The sequence below is a fragment of the Porites lutea genome, chromosome 2 (assembly GCF_958299795.1).
Source record: "Porites lutea chromosome 2, jaPorLute2.1, whole genome shotgun sequence".
Taxonomy (NCBI): domain Eukaryota; kingdom Metazoa; phylum Cnidaria; class Anthozoa; order Scleractinia; family Poritidae; genus Porites; species Porites lutea.
In genome coordinates this window covers 14673354-14691419 of record NC_133202.1, presented here as the reverse complement: position 1 = coordinate 14691419, position 18066 = coordinate 14673354, and the positions used below count along the sequence as shown (strand labels likewise).

Below are 18066 nucleotides of genomic sequence, written 5' to 3'. Positions count from 1 at the left end.
GTTTACCTCGGGATCTGACATTATTTGTATAATTACTTCAGCTCATAATTGATAACAGGGTTAAAACAACAACAATATCCTTCTTCAAGAGACAAGGTTAGTCACTTTGACTGTGATAATGACTACCGCACAGGTTGTCCAAATTTTGTTCGCTGTAAACAGGCCTATTCAGGAGTCAAATTTAAAAGAACTTTTACAAGTGTAATTCAGAAGTGTACCTATTGTTTTCAGACTCTAAAGCAATAGCTACACTTAATAACTACACTATTTAGTTGCCCCAGGACTACACTCTCCCGGACGATCATGTTCCACCAAATTTTATACAATGATGTGAATGCTACGCGCGCTGTGATTCTTCGTTGCCCATGATCTATTAGAGTACAAATACATGGATGACGTCACGGGAAACTTGTTTTCTTTGTTTTGTTCAACATGGCACGCGGTTTTGAAAATGTTTGTGAGATTATTTCGGATTGAGGCAAGTGAAAGCTTCGGAAAAAGTTTAGCAGGAGCTATTTACAAAGAAGAAAAATGGAGAAACGGAGACCAAAAAAGCTATTGACTACTTGACAATGCCTAAACTACAAGAAATCTTCACAACAGTTGCCATCGTGTGTCTTCGCTACGAGAGACTCGCTGTTTTGCAAAATGTTTTCGCTATTATTCTTCTTTGAGCAAGAAAAGACGGTGAAAAACTTTTCGAAGAAACTGTACACAAGTAAGATAAAGAAGAAGCTAAGATAAAAAGTTGGGTTTGGGACTTAAAAAATGCCTAAACTAGCACAAATCCTCAAAAGGTCAAGCGGTTCGAGGCAGGTATGTGTATCGGTCTTTTTCTTTTCTGATCATTGTTTAAAAAAAAATAGATTCCATGTTGCCGTGGGTCTGTTCAGTAATAGATCACAGTGGACGTCAAAATGTGGTGAAAACAACAGTGACACACTCGCCTGCGACTCGTGTGCCACTTCTTTGTTTTTACGACATTTTGACGTCATCTGTGATCTATTACTGAACATCCGCACGGCAACATGGAATATATTTGTTAAATATTTCACTGTTGTAAGAATAAGATTTTTAATATATTAAAAGGAGTACGTACCACGGTAATGTCTTCATGTTTCTCATCAAAGTTTTGCATTTCACGAAGACAGACCTTAAATGAGTCCGTATTTGGATCTTCTGCCCATATTAGGGACGCATCATACTCCTTTCCAGTCCTCAAGTGTTCCGCGGTCACAAGAATTAGAGGTATCTTCGTAAACTTATTCTGTGTAAGGTTTAAGAAACTAGAGATTAAACATTTAGTATCTTAAAATTGTACAGAATCTGTCTTATACGCCATCATTTTAGTTACTAACGAAATCGTTAATTACAAAGTGGTTCTTATAAAAATCTTGTAACTTAGTACAGCAAAGACATTCATTCGCCTTGTGTAGCAATAATAAAATACAAAAAAAATATAATTATATATAACTATAACTTCACAGAAGTTCAGGTTTCACGAGTAATCATCGTTTTATTGCTACAGAACTGTCTCGTATGGTACAAGGACCACACTCATCAGGCAATTTTGACGACTGAACTGTTGGAATTGGAAGGCTGGCGGCTAAATGCGAAAATTTAAATGGTTGCTATGGTAGATGCGTTACATTCAGGTTATATGAAACTGTTGAAAGGGTTGCTAGGTAACAAAAACATTATATAAGAGGGATTATCTGTCGTTATAAAAAATGTGATATAAGCGGGTTTTAAGCTACGTTACTCTAAAGTTTCCAAGTACATATCGGTTTCTGTGGGGGCATGAACTTGCTAATTCGTTTCTTCTGTTGAGGCTACACAGTTCTTTTTTACAGATGATTATGAACTTTTCATTCAGGCAAAGACTACATTTTTTGTTAATGTTGCTGTAGGGTTTACATTTCTTAAGAACTTTCCATTTAATCTGAAACGGTTTCTTTTCGTTTTGTATGTTCCAAACATATTTGGAGAGTTCTGTTTCATTTCTTCTTTTCGAGTCTCGAAAGGATGTTTTGTGGTTCCTGTAACGTTCCTTAAAGTTTGTCGAAAATTCTTAAGAAATGTAAACCCTACAGCAATATTAACAAAAAATGTAGTCTTTGCCTGAATGAAAGATTCATAATCATCTGTAAAAAAGAACTGTGTAGCCTCAACAGAAGAAACGAATTAATAAGTTCATGCCCCCACAGAAACCGATATGTACTTGGAAACTTTAGAGTAACGTAGCTTAAAACCCGCTTATATCACATTTTTTATAACGACAGATAATCCCTCTTATATAATGTTTTTGTTACCTAGCAACCCTTTCAACAGTTTCATATAACCTGAATGTAACGCATCTACCATAGCAACCATTTAAATTTTCGCATTTAGCCGCCAGCCTTCCAATTCCAACAGTTCAGTCGTCAAAATTGCCTGATGAGTGTGGTCCTTGTACCATACGAGACAGTTCTGTAGCAATAAAACGATGATTACTCGTGAAACCTGAACTTCTGTGAAGTTATAGCTGATGCTCCTCAATCAATTGAGTCGAGCGCTCTACGAAATACGTTCTACTCAAAAAACTAATTTATAATTATATATATATATATATATATATATATCAAATGCGTGGAACAGTCATTTTTCATTCCAAATGTTCGACCGCAACTGTCCGTCCTGATCGAGAAAACACTTTGGCCAAGATCACAGTCTGATCTTGACCTTGGGAACTGGGACAAGGTGAAAACGAGGCCGCATGTGTTCATTCAGGGTGCTCCTTTCCTGCCTCCCACCTGGCCTTCGGTCAGAGCAGGGACTCTTCGACGCTGTTATTATAAGAAAAATGATGGGATGTTATCTTTTAACTTAGTCATTTTACCTTGGGAAAAGCTACATGTTCACATCTCGTCCCAGACCACCACTTTTGCATCTTAATCGTTCCTGTCATTCCATTGGGTGGTGCTCCTTGGTAAGCCAGCCAATCGACAGTCGCAAAGGGATTCAAGTTCTCTTTGCTATTTCTTCCTGCCTGCATAACGCAAACTGTAAAATTTTGGGAGTTAACACTCTCAGTCCATGAAGTGACGGCATCGTGGACGGTCACGGAGTCATTCAATTCCACGTGATTTACAGTAACTTGAACCAGGACTTGTTTATCCGGATAAAAACGATAAGGCGGGAAATACACCGTCTCGCAGGTAGAATCTGTCCATTTTGGAGCGCGGTGAAGGTCAACACGGCCACGGTTAACTGGGAAACCTTTACAAAAGAGCATTTAAATAAATAAGACTAAGAACCATCCTATTGTAAATTTAAGAATTCGCTCTAGAAATCAGTTATTCCCACCTTCACAGCTCCCAGGGTGATACACAAGGGTTTTGTCCAGTCCCTTACAGTAGCTCAACTCTTGCCAGCATTTGTTGTCGTATGTTGTTCCACTTGCAGAGCATACTGGGTCCTGATAGGTGGGGCAGTCTTCGAAACACACGCAGCGTGTTTCATGTGGACTGTATGCCTTGCAGACTCCAAAAGACGGACAAACGACATTAAGGCAAGGATCGAGGTCTGAAAACAAAAAAAATAATTAGCTTGATTACTGCTTGAAATTATATGTGAGGTTAGTTTTACTACCAGAGCCTCCTAATCTTGCAAACACGATAACCTCTTAGAAAAGTTAGTTTCTCCAAGAGCCTATAACACGGAGGGAGCAACTCCCTTGTGACCGTGAAAAGGCGTATTCACAGACCAGTCTATTTTAAGATCGATTTTCCCGCCAATTTTGACCATCAAATAATTAAATTCTTACAAATCAATCAGTTAAAAACGGAGACTAGAAGATAGCATTTCTGATGTTTTGACAGCATTTACTTTTTCTCTTTGTTATTATTGTGCTATGGATGCGCACGCATACGAGTTTCGCGGGAAATAAGGCTACAAAATGATGCTAAAAATAAACTGATCTGTGAAATCGCTGTTGCATAGGCCAAGTATAGGAGTTACACGCTCTGGGTTAAGAACTAATGTTTTAATTGGTTCAGACATGAACGCAGTTTGTTGTTAACTCCACATGTAAGTGTACCCAATGGGTGACAGTTTCCCTTCTAAATAAGTAAGTTATTTATATGCAGTGTATATGAAATGAAAACATATAACTTTAGACAAGAGAGACTGAGCTATTCTCTTTTGCTTAAGATGATTTTATAAAAGGTTAAGGCAAAGGAATCATATTTTACGTCGATAACTTTTGAGAGAAATTCAACTGATAAACGTAAGGTCGACGGTTCGCTCATTTTACACCCCTCTCTGCATCAATGCTCCATTTTAAGGGTATTTTAAAACCTAGTTAAAGCTACACAGAAAGGAGAGATGTTGAAACAAGGATATGATGTCCCTGGGGATCGAGCTTGGGATCTCACGCACCGAGGGCCGCGCACTAAACATCTGTACCATCCTTGCATACTCTGAAGTCATCAAAGCGTTCAGTTCGCCTGTGCAGCACTCACCTCCAGTAACAATGTAATTGACTGACAGAGGATCGTGTTTTGTCCCCATTCCACTCAAGTCTCTGACACAAATCTTCATGGATTTGAGTCCAACTTCCTGAAATGGAACAGAAGTAGCTTTGATGAAGTTGACTTTGCGCCGCATGCTCAAGAATTAAAAATAAGCGAAGTTCTGGAGAAAAGTATCACCTAGCATACCTCCACCCATGCTGTGACAATATTATTTTCTGGTAGAATGATGTTTTTCTGGTTGCGCTCATAATAGTGATGAACTGAAACCAGGACCACAGGTGACGCGTAGAAGGTGGTGTTGTAGTTGATATTCTGTTAAAACAGTTAATAGAGTGTAATACTTAGTCTTAATTTGTTAACCTGGAAAAATGTACACGCTACGGCAGAATGTACATTGTAGTACTAGAAATTATTGTGAAACCCAATCATGACCGCAACTTCTAACATCTCACGGCAAGTTTGCGAGATTTCTTCGATCTACTGGAAAGCGCTTAAACCGTCAATAGCTAAATGAGGTAACCGGTGTTTTGTTGTGAAGAGTTTCGAAATCTCTCTTGTTATTTTGTTCAAATACAGGATATTATTTTGTTTTGACATTTAGTGTGAAGAAAACGAAGTATGTGACCCTCTTTGGGATTTTGATCTGGAAAGGTTTATTCAAACCTCAGCAAAATCTGTCCTAAATATGGAAGTAACCAACTGTCACATGTCAAATTATTTAGAAAGGGATAAAAGGCCTTTACGTCGCCGTTTGATAACCTCCGGCTTGAATTCGGTGAAACGCGCACAAAATCCACAAACACGAATAACAAAAGCATTGATCGCGAAGCACATGGGTTTGCAATCCCATGATTCCTAGAAAAAGACAGGCTCGCAAGGCGTGCACAAAAACTATACAACTTTCTTATCAAAGTACGATACTTGACAGAATCCATAGTTGTCATATGCTGTCGGTTTGCCAATGTTGGGAAACGTTACTTCTCCTGTCTTCGTAAAATTGAAACTGGAAGCGTTACCCAAAAATGCGAACCAGTCCTGCAAGTATAGAATGAATGTTTGGAAATCACAATTTTCACTTTCTGATTACAAATACTGTAAAACGATTGTTCGTTCTAAACTTGTAAAGAAAATAGTAAGCTATGAGAGAGAATAATTTCTGCTCAAGCCAAAGAAGCCTGTTCCTGATAGTCATATAAAGGATAATGCCTGAGCACCTCGGCCTTCTTAAAATAATAGAGGATGTTAGCATCAGCAACGAGTACGAGTACGAGAACGACCTTATGCCGTACTCGTACTCGAAGTCGTTTTCTCAGCTTTCTATGTTAGCGAGTTCGAGTTCGAGTTTATAGAAAATAAAATTATGAGATTCCGCATGTTATTGTGAGGCCTGTGGAGAGACATGAAACTTTCCCGGGTAAATGCAAATTTACTCTGTGTAGGAAATATCGCGTTCGGTTGCTTTTCCTCGACTTCAAAAGCAGTATTTTACATAAAACATAATATAAGGAATGTTCAAGATGATAAAGAGAGGCTAGAAACGAAAAGAAACTGAATTAAACGATCGGAATTTACCTTTGAAAACCAGCTCTTCCCAGTCGTTCTACCCACTTCGAGTTTTTGGTGAGAACTCGTCGTAGTGCAACTTGACAGGACGACTTGAAAACGTGGAGATGCGCAGAACGGATGCGCAGTACGCAAAATCGCTGATCTCGTTCTAGAACTCGTACTCGTTGTCGATGCTAACATCCTCTAATGACCAACTGCGGAGCGCGAGGTTATTATTTTTAAGAAGGCCGAGGAGCGAGAGCATTATTCGATTCAATGCACCTTTTCACTGTTTAAGAACCAGCAAGTCATAATTGTGGCCACTGAAGTGGAACAGTAGCTTTATATTTGTAATAATAACTTCCTGTTACACCTCAGTGACCTATCCTTTTGTTATTGAAAAACAAAAAAGGCCTTTCCAAAGTAATAAAAAGTACATTAAAATGATGAAAACGACGATCAAGATGGTGACGAAAATGATGATGTTGAAAGGATACTGGAAGTGTTGATGGTGGTAGTGTTGATTATCAGTGGCATGAATGTGATGATGTTGAAGTGAAGATAAATGGGTAACTATAATAATGACAGTAGAGATGGTGGTTATTATCATAAAGGTGATGATGTCGATGATGGTATTCAGATGGCAAAATTATACACACCACGACTGTATCTTGGTGTTTTCCATCAAATGGGGAGAATTCCCTGATGCACACCTCGAAACCTCCCGAACTGACATTCTCCAACCAAACATACACTGCATCATTGGGCTTTGTGGTTCGAGTGTACTTCGCCGAGAGAAAAACAAAGGGTGTTGCAGCAAAGTTCTGAAATATTCACATATCTTCGTTAGGGTAACAAAGAAACACAATTTCTAGACAGTCGATCAAGCGTTCCTGGGTGAGAAATCAATGTCGCCTTGCCTGTTTAAAGGTTAGTATGTCACATTTGGTTTCTGTTGTCCACATTCCACCAAACGCTATGCTACCAGATGTAACTTGTGGTTGATCTTGGAAAACCATCCAGTTCCATTTGATCCATCACCTGCCTCACGTGCGCATGCCTCAAATCCATGTGTATTGACAGAATGAACCCACAATGCAGCAGGTGAGTGGACACGTGAAAACTTTTCACCATGGCTTAGTGAAACGTGCACACTGGCCTAAAAGGCTTGAACAAAAAAAGTATAATATCTTAATTTGGCCAGAGCTAAAAGAGAAGCTTCTCTTCATACATTACAACGGTAACTGCATAGAATTGAAAAAACGACCTTGCGAGGAAATTCGTGTCCAAAAAAAAATGCTAATATGTAACTTGAGCCTGGGATCAATTTCAGTTAGTAATAACTGGTCTAGGTAAAACTAAAAAGACGCGTGACCTAGATGAGTTGAGCTCCCTAAGCCCACGATATGGTCATGTGATACTGATTAGAGGATACCCTGATTTGACAGCTGTCAATTAAGCTCAAGAGTGAAAGTCTAAAATTGCGAGCTGCCACACTCACTAGAAAATGAAATTTCACATTGGTTTTTCTGTAGTGTAGGGGCGTACGGTTAAGGGATTACCCAATTTTCTCGGATGCATAGATAACCCAGATTTTATTACCCATGGTTTTCCGCCATTATGAAATGCAGAAATGGAAGGGATTGTCTAGTTTGTGTTTTTAATCAGACTACTTGACTTCATTTTGATTTAAATAATACGTGACAGTAACGACGTTCTTGGCATGTAAGGATTTAATAGACTTGTTTCAGACTAAGATAGACTGGGTATGAGTCCATATATCATGGGATTATCAACGCAAGACTCACATAGTCCGAAAGAGCACACTGAGCTTTACAAAACTCTTCTGTTTGGTTCCTCACGGATTAATAATGAACGAGACACAGTTTTTCAAAACATTTAAATTACGTCTGCATATGTGTCCGGTAACACATTTTTTGCAAGTTTTAATGGCTTTATCGTGTTCAATATTGGCCCGATAAACAGCAAACTTTAAAGCTCGTTTTGTTCTTTTTGACATTGTGGGTCTTGCGATGATATTCCCCCAACATCCGACTCGAATCTAATCCCCCTCGGTTCGAACCCAGGTAATAGGTGGACTTGCCTTTCCTGATCCAGTAAATGTTTCCGGGAAAGGAACTTTTGTACAGCGTGGTAAATGACAGTGTTGAGGTTGCGAACAGGCACTGCTGCAGCTCCAGTCTTGAAAACTATCTGACATGTTGAACTTGCCAGTTTGAAAAGAAGCCACTTCTCCATTGACAAACTGGAATAAACAAGGTACTGATGAGGCATTAAATGGACTAACCCACAGCAATTCACCGGGAAAGTAATAACAGATAAAATCCAACGGATGGGAATACCACCAGTGGGATACCACCACCAACACTGACCTCTACTCTTAGAGAATACATCCCCCCGCCCTTCCCTTCCTTGAGTTCTTTTCCCAGAAACATTTACTGCATCAGGAAAGGCAAGTCTTAGCATTGCCTGGGTTCGAACCGAGGGGGATTAGATACGAGTCGGTGTGTTAAGGAAAAATCAACGCAAGATCCACATAGTCACAAAGAACAAAACGAGCCTTATCGGGCCAATATTGAATACGATAAAGCCATTTAAAACTTGCAAAAGTGTTACCGCACACATGTCCAAACGTAATTTAAATGTTTGGAAAAACTGTGTCTCGCGGTTCATTATTAATCCGTGAGAAACCAAACAGAAAAAAGTTTGTAAAGCTTTTTGGGCGCTTTCGGACCATGTGGGTCTTGTGTTGATAATCTCTTGATATATGAACTCGTATCCAGTCTATCTCAGTTTGAAACTATTCTATTTAATGCTTGCACGGCGAGAACGTCGTTACTGTCACGTATTATTTAAATCAAAATGGAGTCAAGTAGTTTGATTAATGACACAAAATAGACAATCCCTTCCATTGCTGCATTTCATAATGGCGGAAAACCATAGGCAATAAAATTTGGTTATCTATGCATCCGAGAAAATTAGGTAATCACGTGACCGTACGCCTGTACGTCGGCACCACAGGAAAACCAATTTGAAATGTCATTTTCTAGCAAGAGTTGCAGGTCGCAATTTAAGACTTTCATCTTGAGCTTAATTGACAGCTGTCAAATCAGGGTATCTGCTGAACAGTGTCACGTGATATCGATTTTGTATCACGGGCTTAGGGAGCTCAACTCATCTAGGTCACGCGTTTTTTTTTTAGTTGTCCGCTGACCAGTTATTACTGGCTGAAAATTAATCGCAGGCTCAAGTTACATACTAGTATTTTTTAGAGAGACGAATTTCATCGGAAGGTCGTTTTTGAATTAACTTAAAATTCTCTTTCAGCTCTGGCCAAATTTACATATTATACACTTTTATTGATCAATCTTTTAAGGTCAGTGTGCACGTGACACTAAGCCATGGTGAAACGTTTTCTCATGTCCACTCACCTGCTTCATTGTGGGTTCATTCCGTCAGTACACATGGATTTGAGGCATGCGCACGTGAGGCAGGTGATGGATCAAATGGAACTGGATGGCTTTCCAAGATCAACCACAAGCTACATCTGGCAGCCTAGCGTTTGGTGGAATGTGGACAACAGAAACCAAATGTGACATACTAACCTTTAAACAGGCAAGGCGACATTGATTTCTCACCCAGGAACGCTTGATCGACTGTCTAGAAATTGTGTTTCTTTGTTACCCTAACGAAGATATGTGAATATTTCAGAACTTTGCTGCAACACCCTTTGTTTTTCTCTCGGCGAAGTACACTCGAACTACAAAGCCCAATGATGCAGTGTATGTTTGGTTGGAGAATGTCAGTTCGGGAGGTTTCGAGGTGTGCATCAGGGAATTCTCCCCATTTGATGGAAAACACCAAGATACAGTCGTGGTGTGTATAATTTTGCCATCTGAATATCATCATCGACATCATCACCTTTATGATAATAATCACCATCACTACTGTCATTATTATAGTTACCCATCCCCGCCATTATCTTCACTTCATCATCATCACATTCGTGTCACTGATAATCAACACTACCACCACCAACACTTCCAGTATCCTTTCAACATCATCATTTTCGTCACCATCTCGATCGTCGTTTTCACCATTTTAATGTACTTTTTATTACTTTGAAAAGGTCTTTTTTGTTTTTCAATAACAAAAGAACAGGTCACTGAGGTGTAACAGGAAGTTATTATTACGAATATGAAGTTACTGTTCCACTTCAGTGGCCACAATTATGACCTGCTGGTTCTAAAACGGTGAAAAGGTGCATTGAATCGGACAATTCTCTCGTTCCTCGGCCTTCTTAAAAATAATAACTTCGCGTTTCGTACTCGGTCATTATTTTAAGAAGGCCTCTGAGCTCAGGTATAATCCTATATATGACTATCAGGAACATGCTTCTTTGGCTTGAGCAGAAAAATTTTCTCTCATAGCTTACTGTTGTTTTTACAAGGTTAGAAATAACAATCGTTTTACAGTATCTGTAACCAGAAAGTAGACATTTTGATTTCAAAACTTTTATGCTAATACTTATTTATTTTATACTTGCAGGACTGGTTCGCATTTTTAGGTAACGGTTCCAGTTTCAATTTTACGAAGACAGGAGAAGTAACTTTACCCAACATTGGTAAACCGATAGCATATGACAACTATGGATTCTGTCAAGTATCGTACTCTTTTAAGAATGTTATAGTTTTTGTGCACGCCTTGCGTGCCTGTCTTTTTTTAGGAATGATGGGATTGGAAACCTATGTGCTTCGCGGTCAAAAGTTTTCGTTATTCGTGTTTGTGGATTTTGTGAGCGTTTCATCGAATTCAAGCCTGAGGTTATCAAACGGCGACGTAAAGGCCTTTTATCCCTTTCTATATAATTTGACATGTGGCACTTGGTTACCGTCATATTTAGAACAGATTTTGCTAAGGTTTGAACAATGTCTGATCGAAATCCCATGGAAAGTCACAGCTTTGTTTTCACACTAAATGTCAAAACAAAATAATATTCTGTATTTGAAAAAAATAACTAGAGAGATTTCGAGACTCTTGACAATAAAACACCGGTTCCCTCATTTAGCTATTGACGGTTTTTTTTCAGTCGATCGAGGAAATCCAAACTCACCGAGATGTGTTAGAGGTTGCGCTCATGATAGGGTTTCGAAATGACTTCTAGTACTACATTCTGCCGTAGCGTGTACATTTTTTCATGTTGACAAATTGACTGAATGTTACACTCTTTTAACTGTTTTAACAGAATATCAACTACAACACCACCTTCTACGCACTTCCTGTGGTCCTGGTTTCCGTTCAGCACTATTACGACCTCAACAAGAAAAACATCATTCTACCAGAAAATAATATTGTCACAGCATGGGTGGAGGTATGCTAGGTGATACTTTTCTCCAGTTCTTCGCTTATTTTTAATTGTTGAGCATGCGGTGCAAAGTCAACTTCATCAGAGCGACTTCTGTTCCATTTCAGGAAGTTGGACTGAAATCCATTATGATTTGTGTCAGAGACTTGAGTGGAATGGGGACAAAACACGATCCTCTGTCGGTCAATTACGTTGTCACTGGAGGTGAGTGCGTTACAGGCAAAATCAACGCTTCGATGACTTCAGAGCATGCAAGGATGGCACAGATGTTTAGTGCGCGGCCCTCGGTGCGTGAGGTCCCAAGCTCGATCCCCGGTGACACTACATTCTTGTTTCAACATCTCTCCTTTCTGTGTAGCTTCAACTACCTTTAAATACCCTTAAAATGGAGCGATGATGGAAAGAGAGGGGTAAAATGAGCGAGCCGTCGACTTAAAGATTATCAGTTGAATTTCTGTCAAACGTTATGGACGTAAAATATGGTTCCTTTGCCTTAACATTTTTTTAAAATCATCTTCAGCAAGAGAGAATAGCTCAGTCTCTCTTGTCTAAAGTTAAAATTTTTTGTCTCAGATACACTGCATATATTAAATCACTTACAATTTAGAAGGGAAACTGTTACCTATTGGGTACATTTACATGTGGAGTTAACTGCGAACTGCGTTCATGTCTGAACGAACTAAATCATTAGTTCTTAAACAAGAGCGTGCATCTCCCATACTTTGCTTATGCAACGGCGATTTCACAGATTAGTTTATTTTTAGCATAATTTTGGAGTACTACAAGGTTCCCTCGAAAATGGAAGCACCGTCTCGTATGCGTGCGTATCCATAGTACGCATATGCGTGCGCATTCATAGTACGATAATAACAAAAAGAAAAAGTAAATGCCGTCAAAACATCAGAAACACTGTCTTCTAGTCTCTGCTTTTTGATTATTTATTTGTAAAAAATTTTTTGATGGTCAAAATTCGAGTGAAAATCGAACTAAAAATAGACTGGTCTGTGAATACGCCGTTGCATGGACACAAGGGAGTTGCTATCTCCGTGCTTATGGGCTCCTGGTGGAACTATTGTGTTGGCAAGATTAGGATGCTCTTGTAGTAAAACTAACCTCACATATAATTTCAAGCGTAATCAAGCTACATTAGTTTTTGTTTTTCAGACCTCGATCCTTGCCTTAATGTCGTTTGTCCGTCTTTTAGAGTTTGCAAGGCATACAGTCTACATGAAACACGCTGCGTGTGTTTCGAAGACTGTCCCACCTATCAGGACCCAGTATGCTCTGCGAGTGGAACAACATACGACAACAAATGCTGGCAAGAGTTGAGCTACTGCAAGGGCCTGGATAATACCCTTGTCTACCATCCTGGGAGCTGTGAAGGTGGGAATAATTGATTTTTAGAGCGAATTCTTATATTCAGGGTTCGTACTCTTTTGAGCTCTTTAAATTCCCTTACTTTCCACGACTTTTCATAGATCTTTTCAAGTTTTCCAAGACCTTAGGTTTAGTTGTCAGTTTCAAAAAGTTTTAAAATTTCCCCCGTTTTGGGGTATTTTTTTTCTTAAACAGTACAACAGTCACAAACTCTGGTGTTCACCAAAACGCGTTACATTGTCCTTGCTTTGTCATCTGCAGTAAGTAAACTACCAAACAAAACTTTAATTTTCCATGACATTCAAGGACCGACAATTAAATTCCATGACTTTCCAGGCCTGGAAAATAAAATTCTTAAATTCCATGACCTGTACAAACCCTGTGTATTTACGATAGGATGGTTCTTAGTCTCATTTATTTTTAATGCTCTTTTTAAAAGGTTTTCCAGTTGTTCGTGGCCGTGTGGACCTTCAACGAGCCCCAAAATGGACAGATTCCACCTGCCAGACGGTGTATTTCCCGCCTTATCGCTTTTATCGGGATAAACAACTTTATGTTCAAGTTACTGTTAATCACGTGAAATTGAATGACTCCGTGACAGTCCACGATGCCGTCACTTCATGGACTGAAAGTGTTAACACCCAAAACTTTATAGTTTGCGTTATGCAGGCAGGAAGAAAGAGCGGAGAAATTCTTAATCCCTTCGCGACAGTTGATTGGCTGGCTTACCAAGGAGCACCACCCAATGGAATGACGGGAACGATTAAGATGCAAAAGTGGTGGTCTGGAACGAAATGTGAACATGTAGCTTTTCCCAGGGTAAAATCACAAAATTCTTTATACCCTACTCGGAAAGGAGGCCAGAAGGCAGCACCCTGAATACACTGAATGAAGCAGCCTCGTTTTCACCTTGGCCTCAGTTCCCAAAGCTAAGGTCACACTGTTATTTTTATTTATTTATTTATTTTTTTCACACTGTTATTTTGGCCTTGTCCCCCGTTCTCCACACTGTAATTTTCAGGGAGTTATAATAACTCCTCTAGTGGGGCTAATTTAACTCCTTACAGTGGAGTTATTTTCCGTGGAGTTACTTTAACTCCAAAAAGGAGTTTAAAGAACTCTTTTTCAGGAGTAAAAGTGACCCCAGGTATTGAGGAGTGAAAATAACCCCAAAAACGGAGTTATCCTGTACCTAAAATTTTTACTCCACTTTCAGAGTTAAATTAACTCCAAAAAGAGTAAAAACAACCCATGTAAGGAGTACAAATAACCCCATTTCGGAGTAATTTTAACTCCAGAGTGGGAGTAAAAAGAACTCTTTTTCAGGAGTAAAAATGACCCCAAATTCGGAGTTAAATTAGGAGTTAAAATAACCCCAAAAAAGGGGTTATCCTGTACCTAAAATTTTTACTCCATTTTTGGAGTTATAATAACTCCCTAAAAATTACGGTGCAGGACCAAAGTGTTTTCTTGAACAAGACGGACCGTTGCCGTCAAAAATTTGGAATAAAAAAAATTCTCTTCCAAGCTTTTTTATGAATAATTTTTTGGGATTTTATTATTGTACGAACGGCAAATGATTGTCTTTGCTGTACTATGGGAGTCACTTTAATAGCTAGGATCGGACGGCGCACAAAACGGATTCTGTACAATTTTCGGACGATAAATGCCTAACCTCAGATTCTCTAATCTTACGCAGAACAAGTTTGAGGATATACCTCTTGTTCTTGTGACTGCGGAACACGTGAGGACTGGAAAGGAGTATGATGCATCCCTTATATGGACAGAAGACCCAAATAAGGACTCATTTAAAGTCTGTCTTCGTGAAATGCAGAACTTTGATGGAAAACATGAAGACATTACCGTGGTATGTTCTCGTTTTAATGTTTCAAAAATCTTATTTTTAAAAAAGTTAAATATAAAATGGTGGAATATGATCGTCCCGTTGAGTGTAGTCCGTGGGTCAATTAAATAAAACTTTTACATGTCACAGGGTAATTAACAGGTGTCTTATCCTTTTACAATGTTAAGACTCTCCCTTCACTATACCCACATGTTCAACCCCTTGACTTAAAATGACCACCGTACATCCAAAACAAGCTTTAGAGGAATTATATCTGCTAGAAAAAAAGAAGCCGAAAATTCTAAGAAGTCGAACTATTCTAGAACAAATACCTTCCAAAAGCCTCATTGCGCGAACAGAATTCTCAAGACATACCAGTTTTAAGCCAGTGAGCTCAAACGCGGCAGGTGTCACTGAAGCAACTAGCAGAAACATTGATTCAGTGTCAAAACTAGATTATGCCGATCTGGTTTTTTACCCTCTACCACAATTCTTACTTCGCCGTTTGCAACGGGTTCAATTTGCTGCCACAAGTTTTGTACTCGGTCACTATGTTAAGAACGTTCGGGATGTACTTTAAATCGAATGGCTTCCAATCAATGAGAGAAGAGATTTGAACCTCCTGAAATCATGCTTTAAAGCCTTGCAGAACCCTGAGACTTGGCCAGATTATCTTAAAATAATAAAACTGGAATGCCCCAAGGAACTGCTCTCAAGCAATTCAATAAGATTAGTGGCCAGACCGAAAACGGCACTTTCCAAGATAATGCGTCGAATCTATTTAACAATCTACCAGAAACTATTAGAAACTGTAAAGATTACAGAACCTTTTTAAGACTTTCAAGGAATTTTTTACGTAACAGAGTACAGAGTGATTAGTTAGTTTTACTGTAATTTCGATTATGTTAAACCTGCTTCTTCTTTTTATACTACTACATAAGAAATTTCTGCAATCTGATTGGCTTAGAGCAGTGGTATTTCAGCTTAATTTGAAATAACTACATGTGAAAATTACAAACCTTTTGCGGGTAGTAGTATAAACAAATAATAGCATGATTCGTACGTGATATTTGGTAGAAATACCACTCGTGATATTTCAAAATTGTCTCAAATTTTACTCGCCTAACGGCTCGTGAAATTAGGTATAACAATTTTGAAATATCACTCGTGGTATTTATGCCAAATATCACTACAAATCATGCTATTACCTATACTAATTGTATATTGCATAATTTGTAAACAACTTATAATGATTTGATTTATTTAATTGTAATTGATATACTTTAACAGGGAGGAGCCACCCAGTGGATCTGTTAATAAACCATTATTATTATTATTATTATCATTATTATTATTATTATTATTATTATTATTATTATTATATGTTTTGAACCTAGGAGTCACGTCAAAATTAAAATGAATATGTCCGTTTGTGTTAGTGCGTGCAGAAGTTATCATGTTTGGCCAAAGACGGATGGCAAATTACTGATATCACGGTTTAACTGATAGACGAGAAATGACATACTGACTTTATTGACTAGTCATAAGAAAGCAAGAGAAGGAAAGTTGCATATAAACTTTCATTGATTGCAGTGCTGTTTTAATTGTAAAAAAACTTTATTTCAGAACTGGCTGGTATTTGATGAGCTGAGCAAACCGTTCTTCACTGAGGGTAATTCTGTAGGGTTTTTAAACACAAACACAAAGCCACCAAAAGATGAAGATAACAACGCTTACTGCCAGGTGAGTAAAAGGGAAGAAAAACACAGTTAAAATGACATATAAAAGGAACTACCGTATTTATTCGATAAAAAGGCCGCCCTCGAATAGACGCCGCACCTAATCAGAAGAATGAAGCGTTTACTCGACGATAATAAGAAAAACCTCGGTACAACTTGGTAATTTACACCATCCAGACACTTACGATTTTATCTCAGCAAAATAAGAGAGACACTGGAACCTTTAAATTACATAATATTTACAAACGATTTACAATAACTGTTGTCAGTGATTTTTAAAAAGGTGATTTCGCAATAAACGCCGCCCTTGAATAAATGCCGCATTAGAAACGTTAAAAATTAAATAAACACCGCGGCGTTATTCGAATAAATACGGTAAACACAAATTTTATGTGGGAATAATAAGAGAAAAGAGGGCGGAAAAGTTGTCTTAAAAATCGGAGACAGATCTGTCAGCAGCTAAGATTCTTTTCCTGTAGCAACAAAGTTCATTTTAAAAAAGCGGACGCTTACTCCTTGGTTTCTATATTAGCGTAAATTTTTTTTCAGCTTATTTATTTTAAATGACAGTTTGTGAAGTTTGAAAGAGGCTACAACACGACACCTTCGGTGTTACTTACAGCCAATCACAGCAGCACGGCTCCTGGAAACTCCGCACCAGTGCATAATGGCATTACAACATGGATTGAGGTAAAAGAAAGGAGAAGTGTGACGTCACATTGTTACTGTAGCGACATTTGTTAATCTTAACGACCTTTCTTGACAGAGACCATTTGCATTGTCCAACGATTGCTGAAAATTATGGGCTAGCGTTTTTTCTTTCTTTTTGGAAATTTATGTTGTCAGCACCACGGCTTGTTGTGATCCGTAAATTTTGCTACCACGATAACGTGACGTAACGACTTCTCCTCTCTATCCCGTTTGTCGAAAATCATTGTCTTTTTTAAGCAAAGAAACAAACTCTTAAATGTCGGAGTCATACACAGGTGTACTTCTTCCTTGGAAAGTCATTATGTTGGATCGTACGGACCAGTCTGACCTCCTATTAGTGACGTCATTCGTTCCACAGGCGGAAACCTAATTGACTGGAAATCTATTTAAATTATATTGTGCGGTGGGCACTTGAGTTTCCGGCGAATTGATGGAATTGAGTTTTGAATATGTGCACCAGGTTGCTCAGCACGATTCAAAATGGCTTTTCCAGATGCTGCATATTTCATGTCAAAAATTAAAATCAGGTTAAAATTTTTTCAACTGCATAGGTTGAACATCAATTTCGTTTGTCTCCTAGCCCTAATTCATGTATAATTAGGACTGGGAGACAAAGAAAATTAAGAATCAATCTAGGTTGAAAAATTTTAACCTGAATTTAATTTTGACCTGTAACGTTTACAACCTTTGGAAGGGAATTTTTAAATAATAGGACGGACTTATATCAGAAAGCTGAGAGAACAGACAGTAAACATCGGTGATCAGAAATATTACGTGTATATATGTCTATCCCCGAGTATCCATATCGTTGAAGATTTGTTTGTCTTAGTAAGGGTTTTTCTATGATACCCGGTGGGCAAATTGTTAGAAAGGTGTATCCTCAAAAGAAGAATCTTTCCAGTTCAAACTGAAGCGAAAACTGTCATATGCGCTTTATTGGTATCTCTATTT

At 38.5% G+C, this 18066-nt stretch overlaps 1 protein-coding gene and 1 pseudogene across 1 annotated transcript in view; one reads left to right on the top strand and one right to left on the bottom strand.

Annotated features, from left to right (window-relative positions):
• LOC140925683 (uncharacterized) overlaps positions 1-9520 on the bottom strand; it is a 29918-nt pseudogene extending 20398 nt beyond the window's left edge.
• A 76-nt stretch (positions 9521-9596) lies between these two features.
• LOC140925682 (uncharacterized) overlaps positions 9597-18066 on the top strand; it is a 19032-nt gene continuing 10562 nt past the window's right edge. Inside the window, exons 1-10 of the mRNA XM_073375583.1 lie at positions 9597-9695; positions 9792-9956; positions 10629-10742; positions 11326-11451; positions 11553-11649; positions 12610-12828; positions 13262-13641; positions 14522-14689; positions 16292-16408; positions 16975-17094. Coding sequence (XP_073231684.1) covers positions 9597-9695; positions 9792-9956; positions 10629-10742; positions 11326-11451; positions 11553-11649; positions 12610-12828; positions 13262-13641; positions 14522-14689; positions 16292-16408; positions 16975-17094 — 1605 coding nt within the window. The remainder of the gene's footprint in view (positions 9696-9791; positions 9957-10628; positions 10743-11325; positions 11452-11552; positions 11650-12609; positions 12829-13261; positions 13642-14521; positions 14690-16291; positions 16409-16974; positions 17095-18066) is intronic.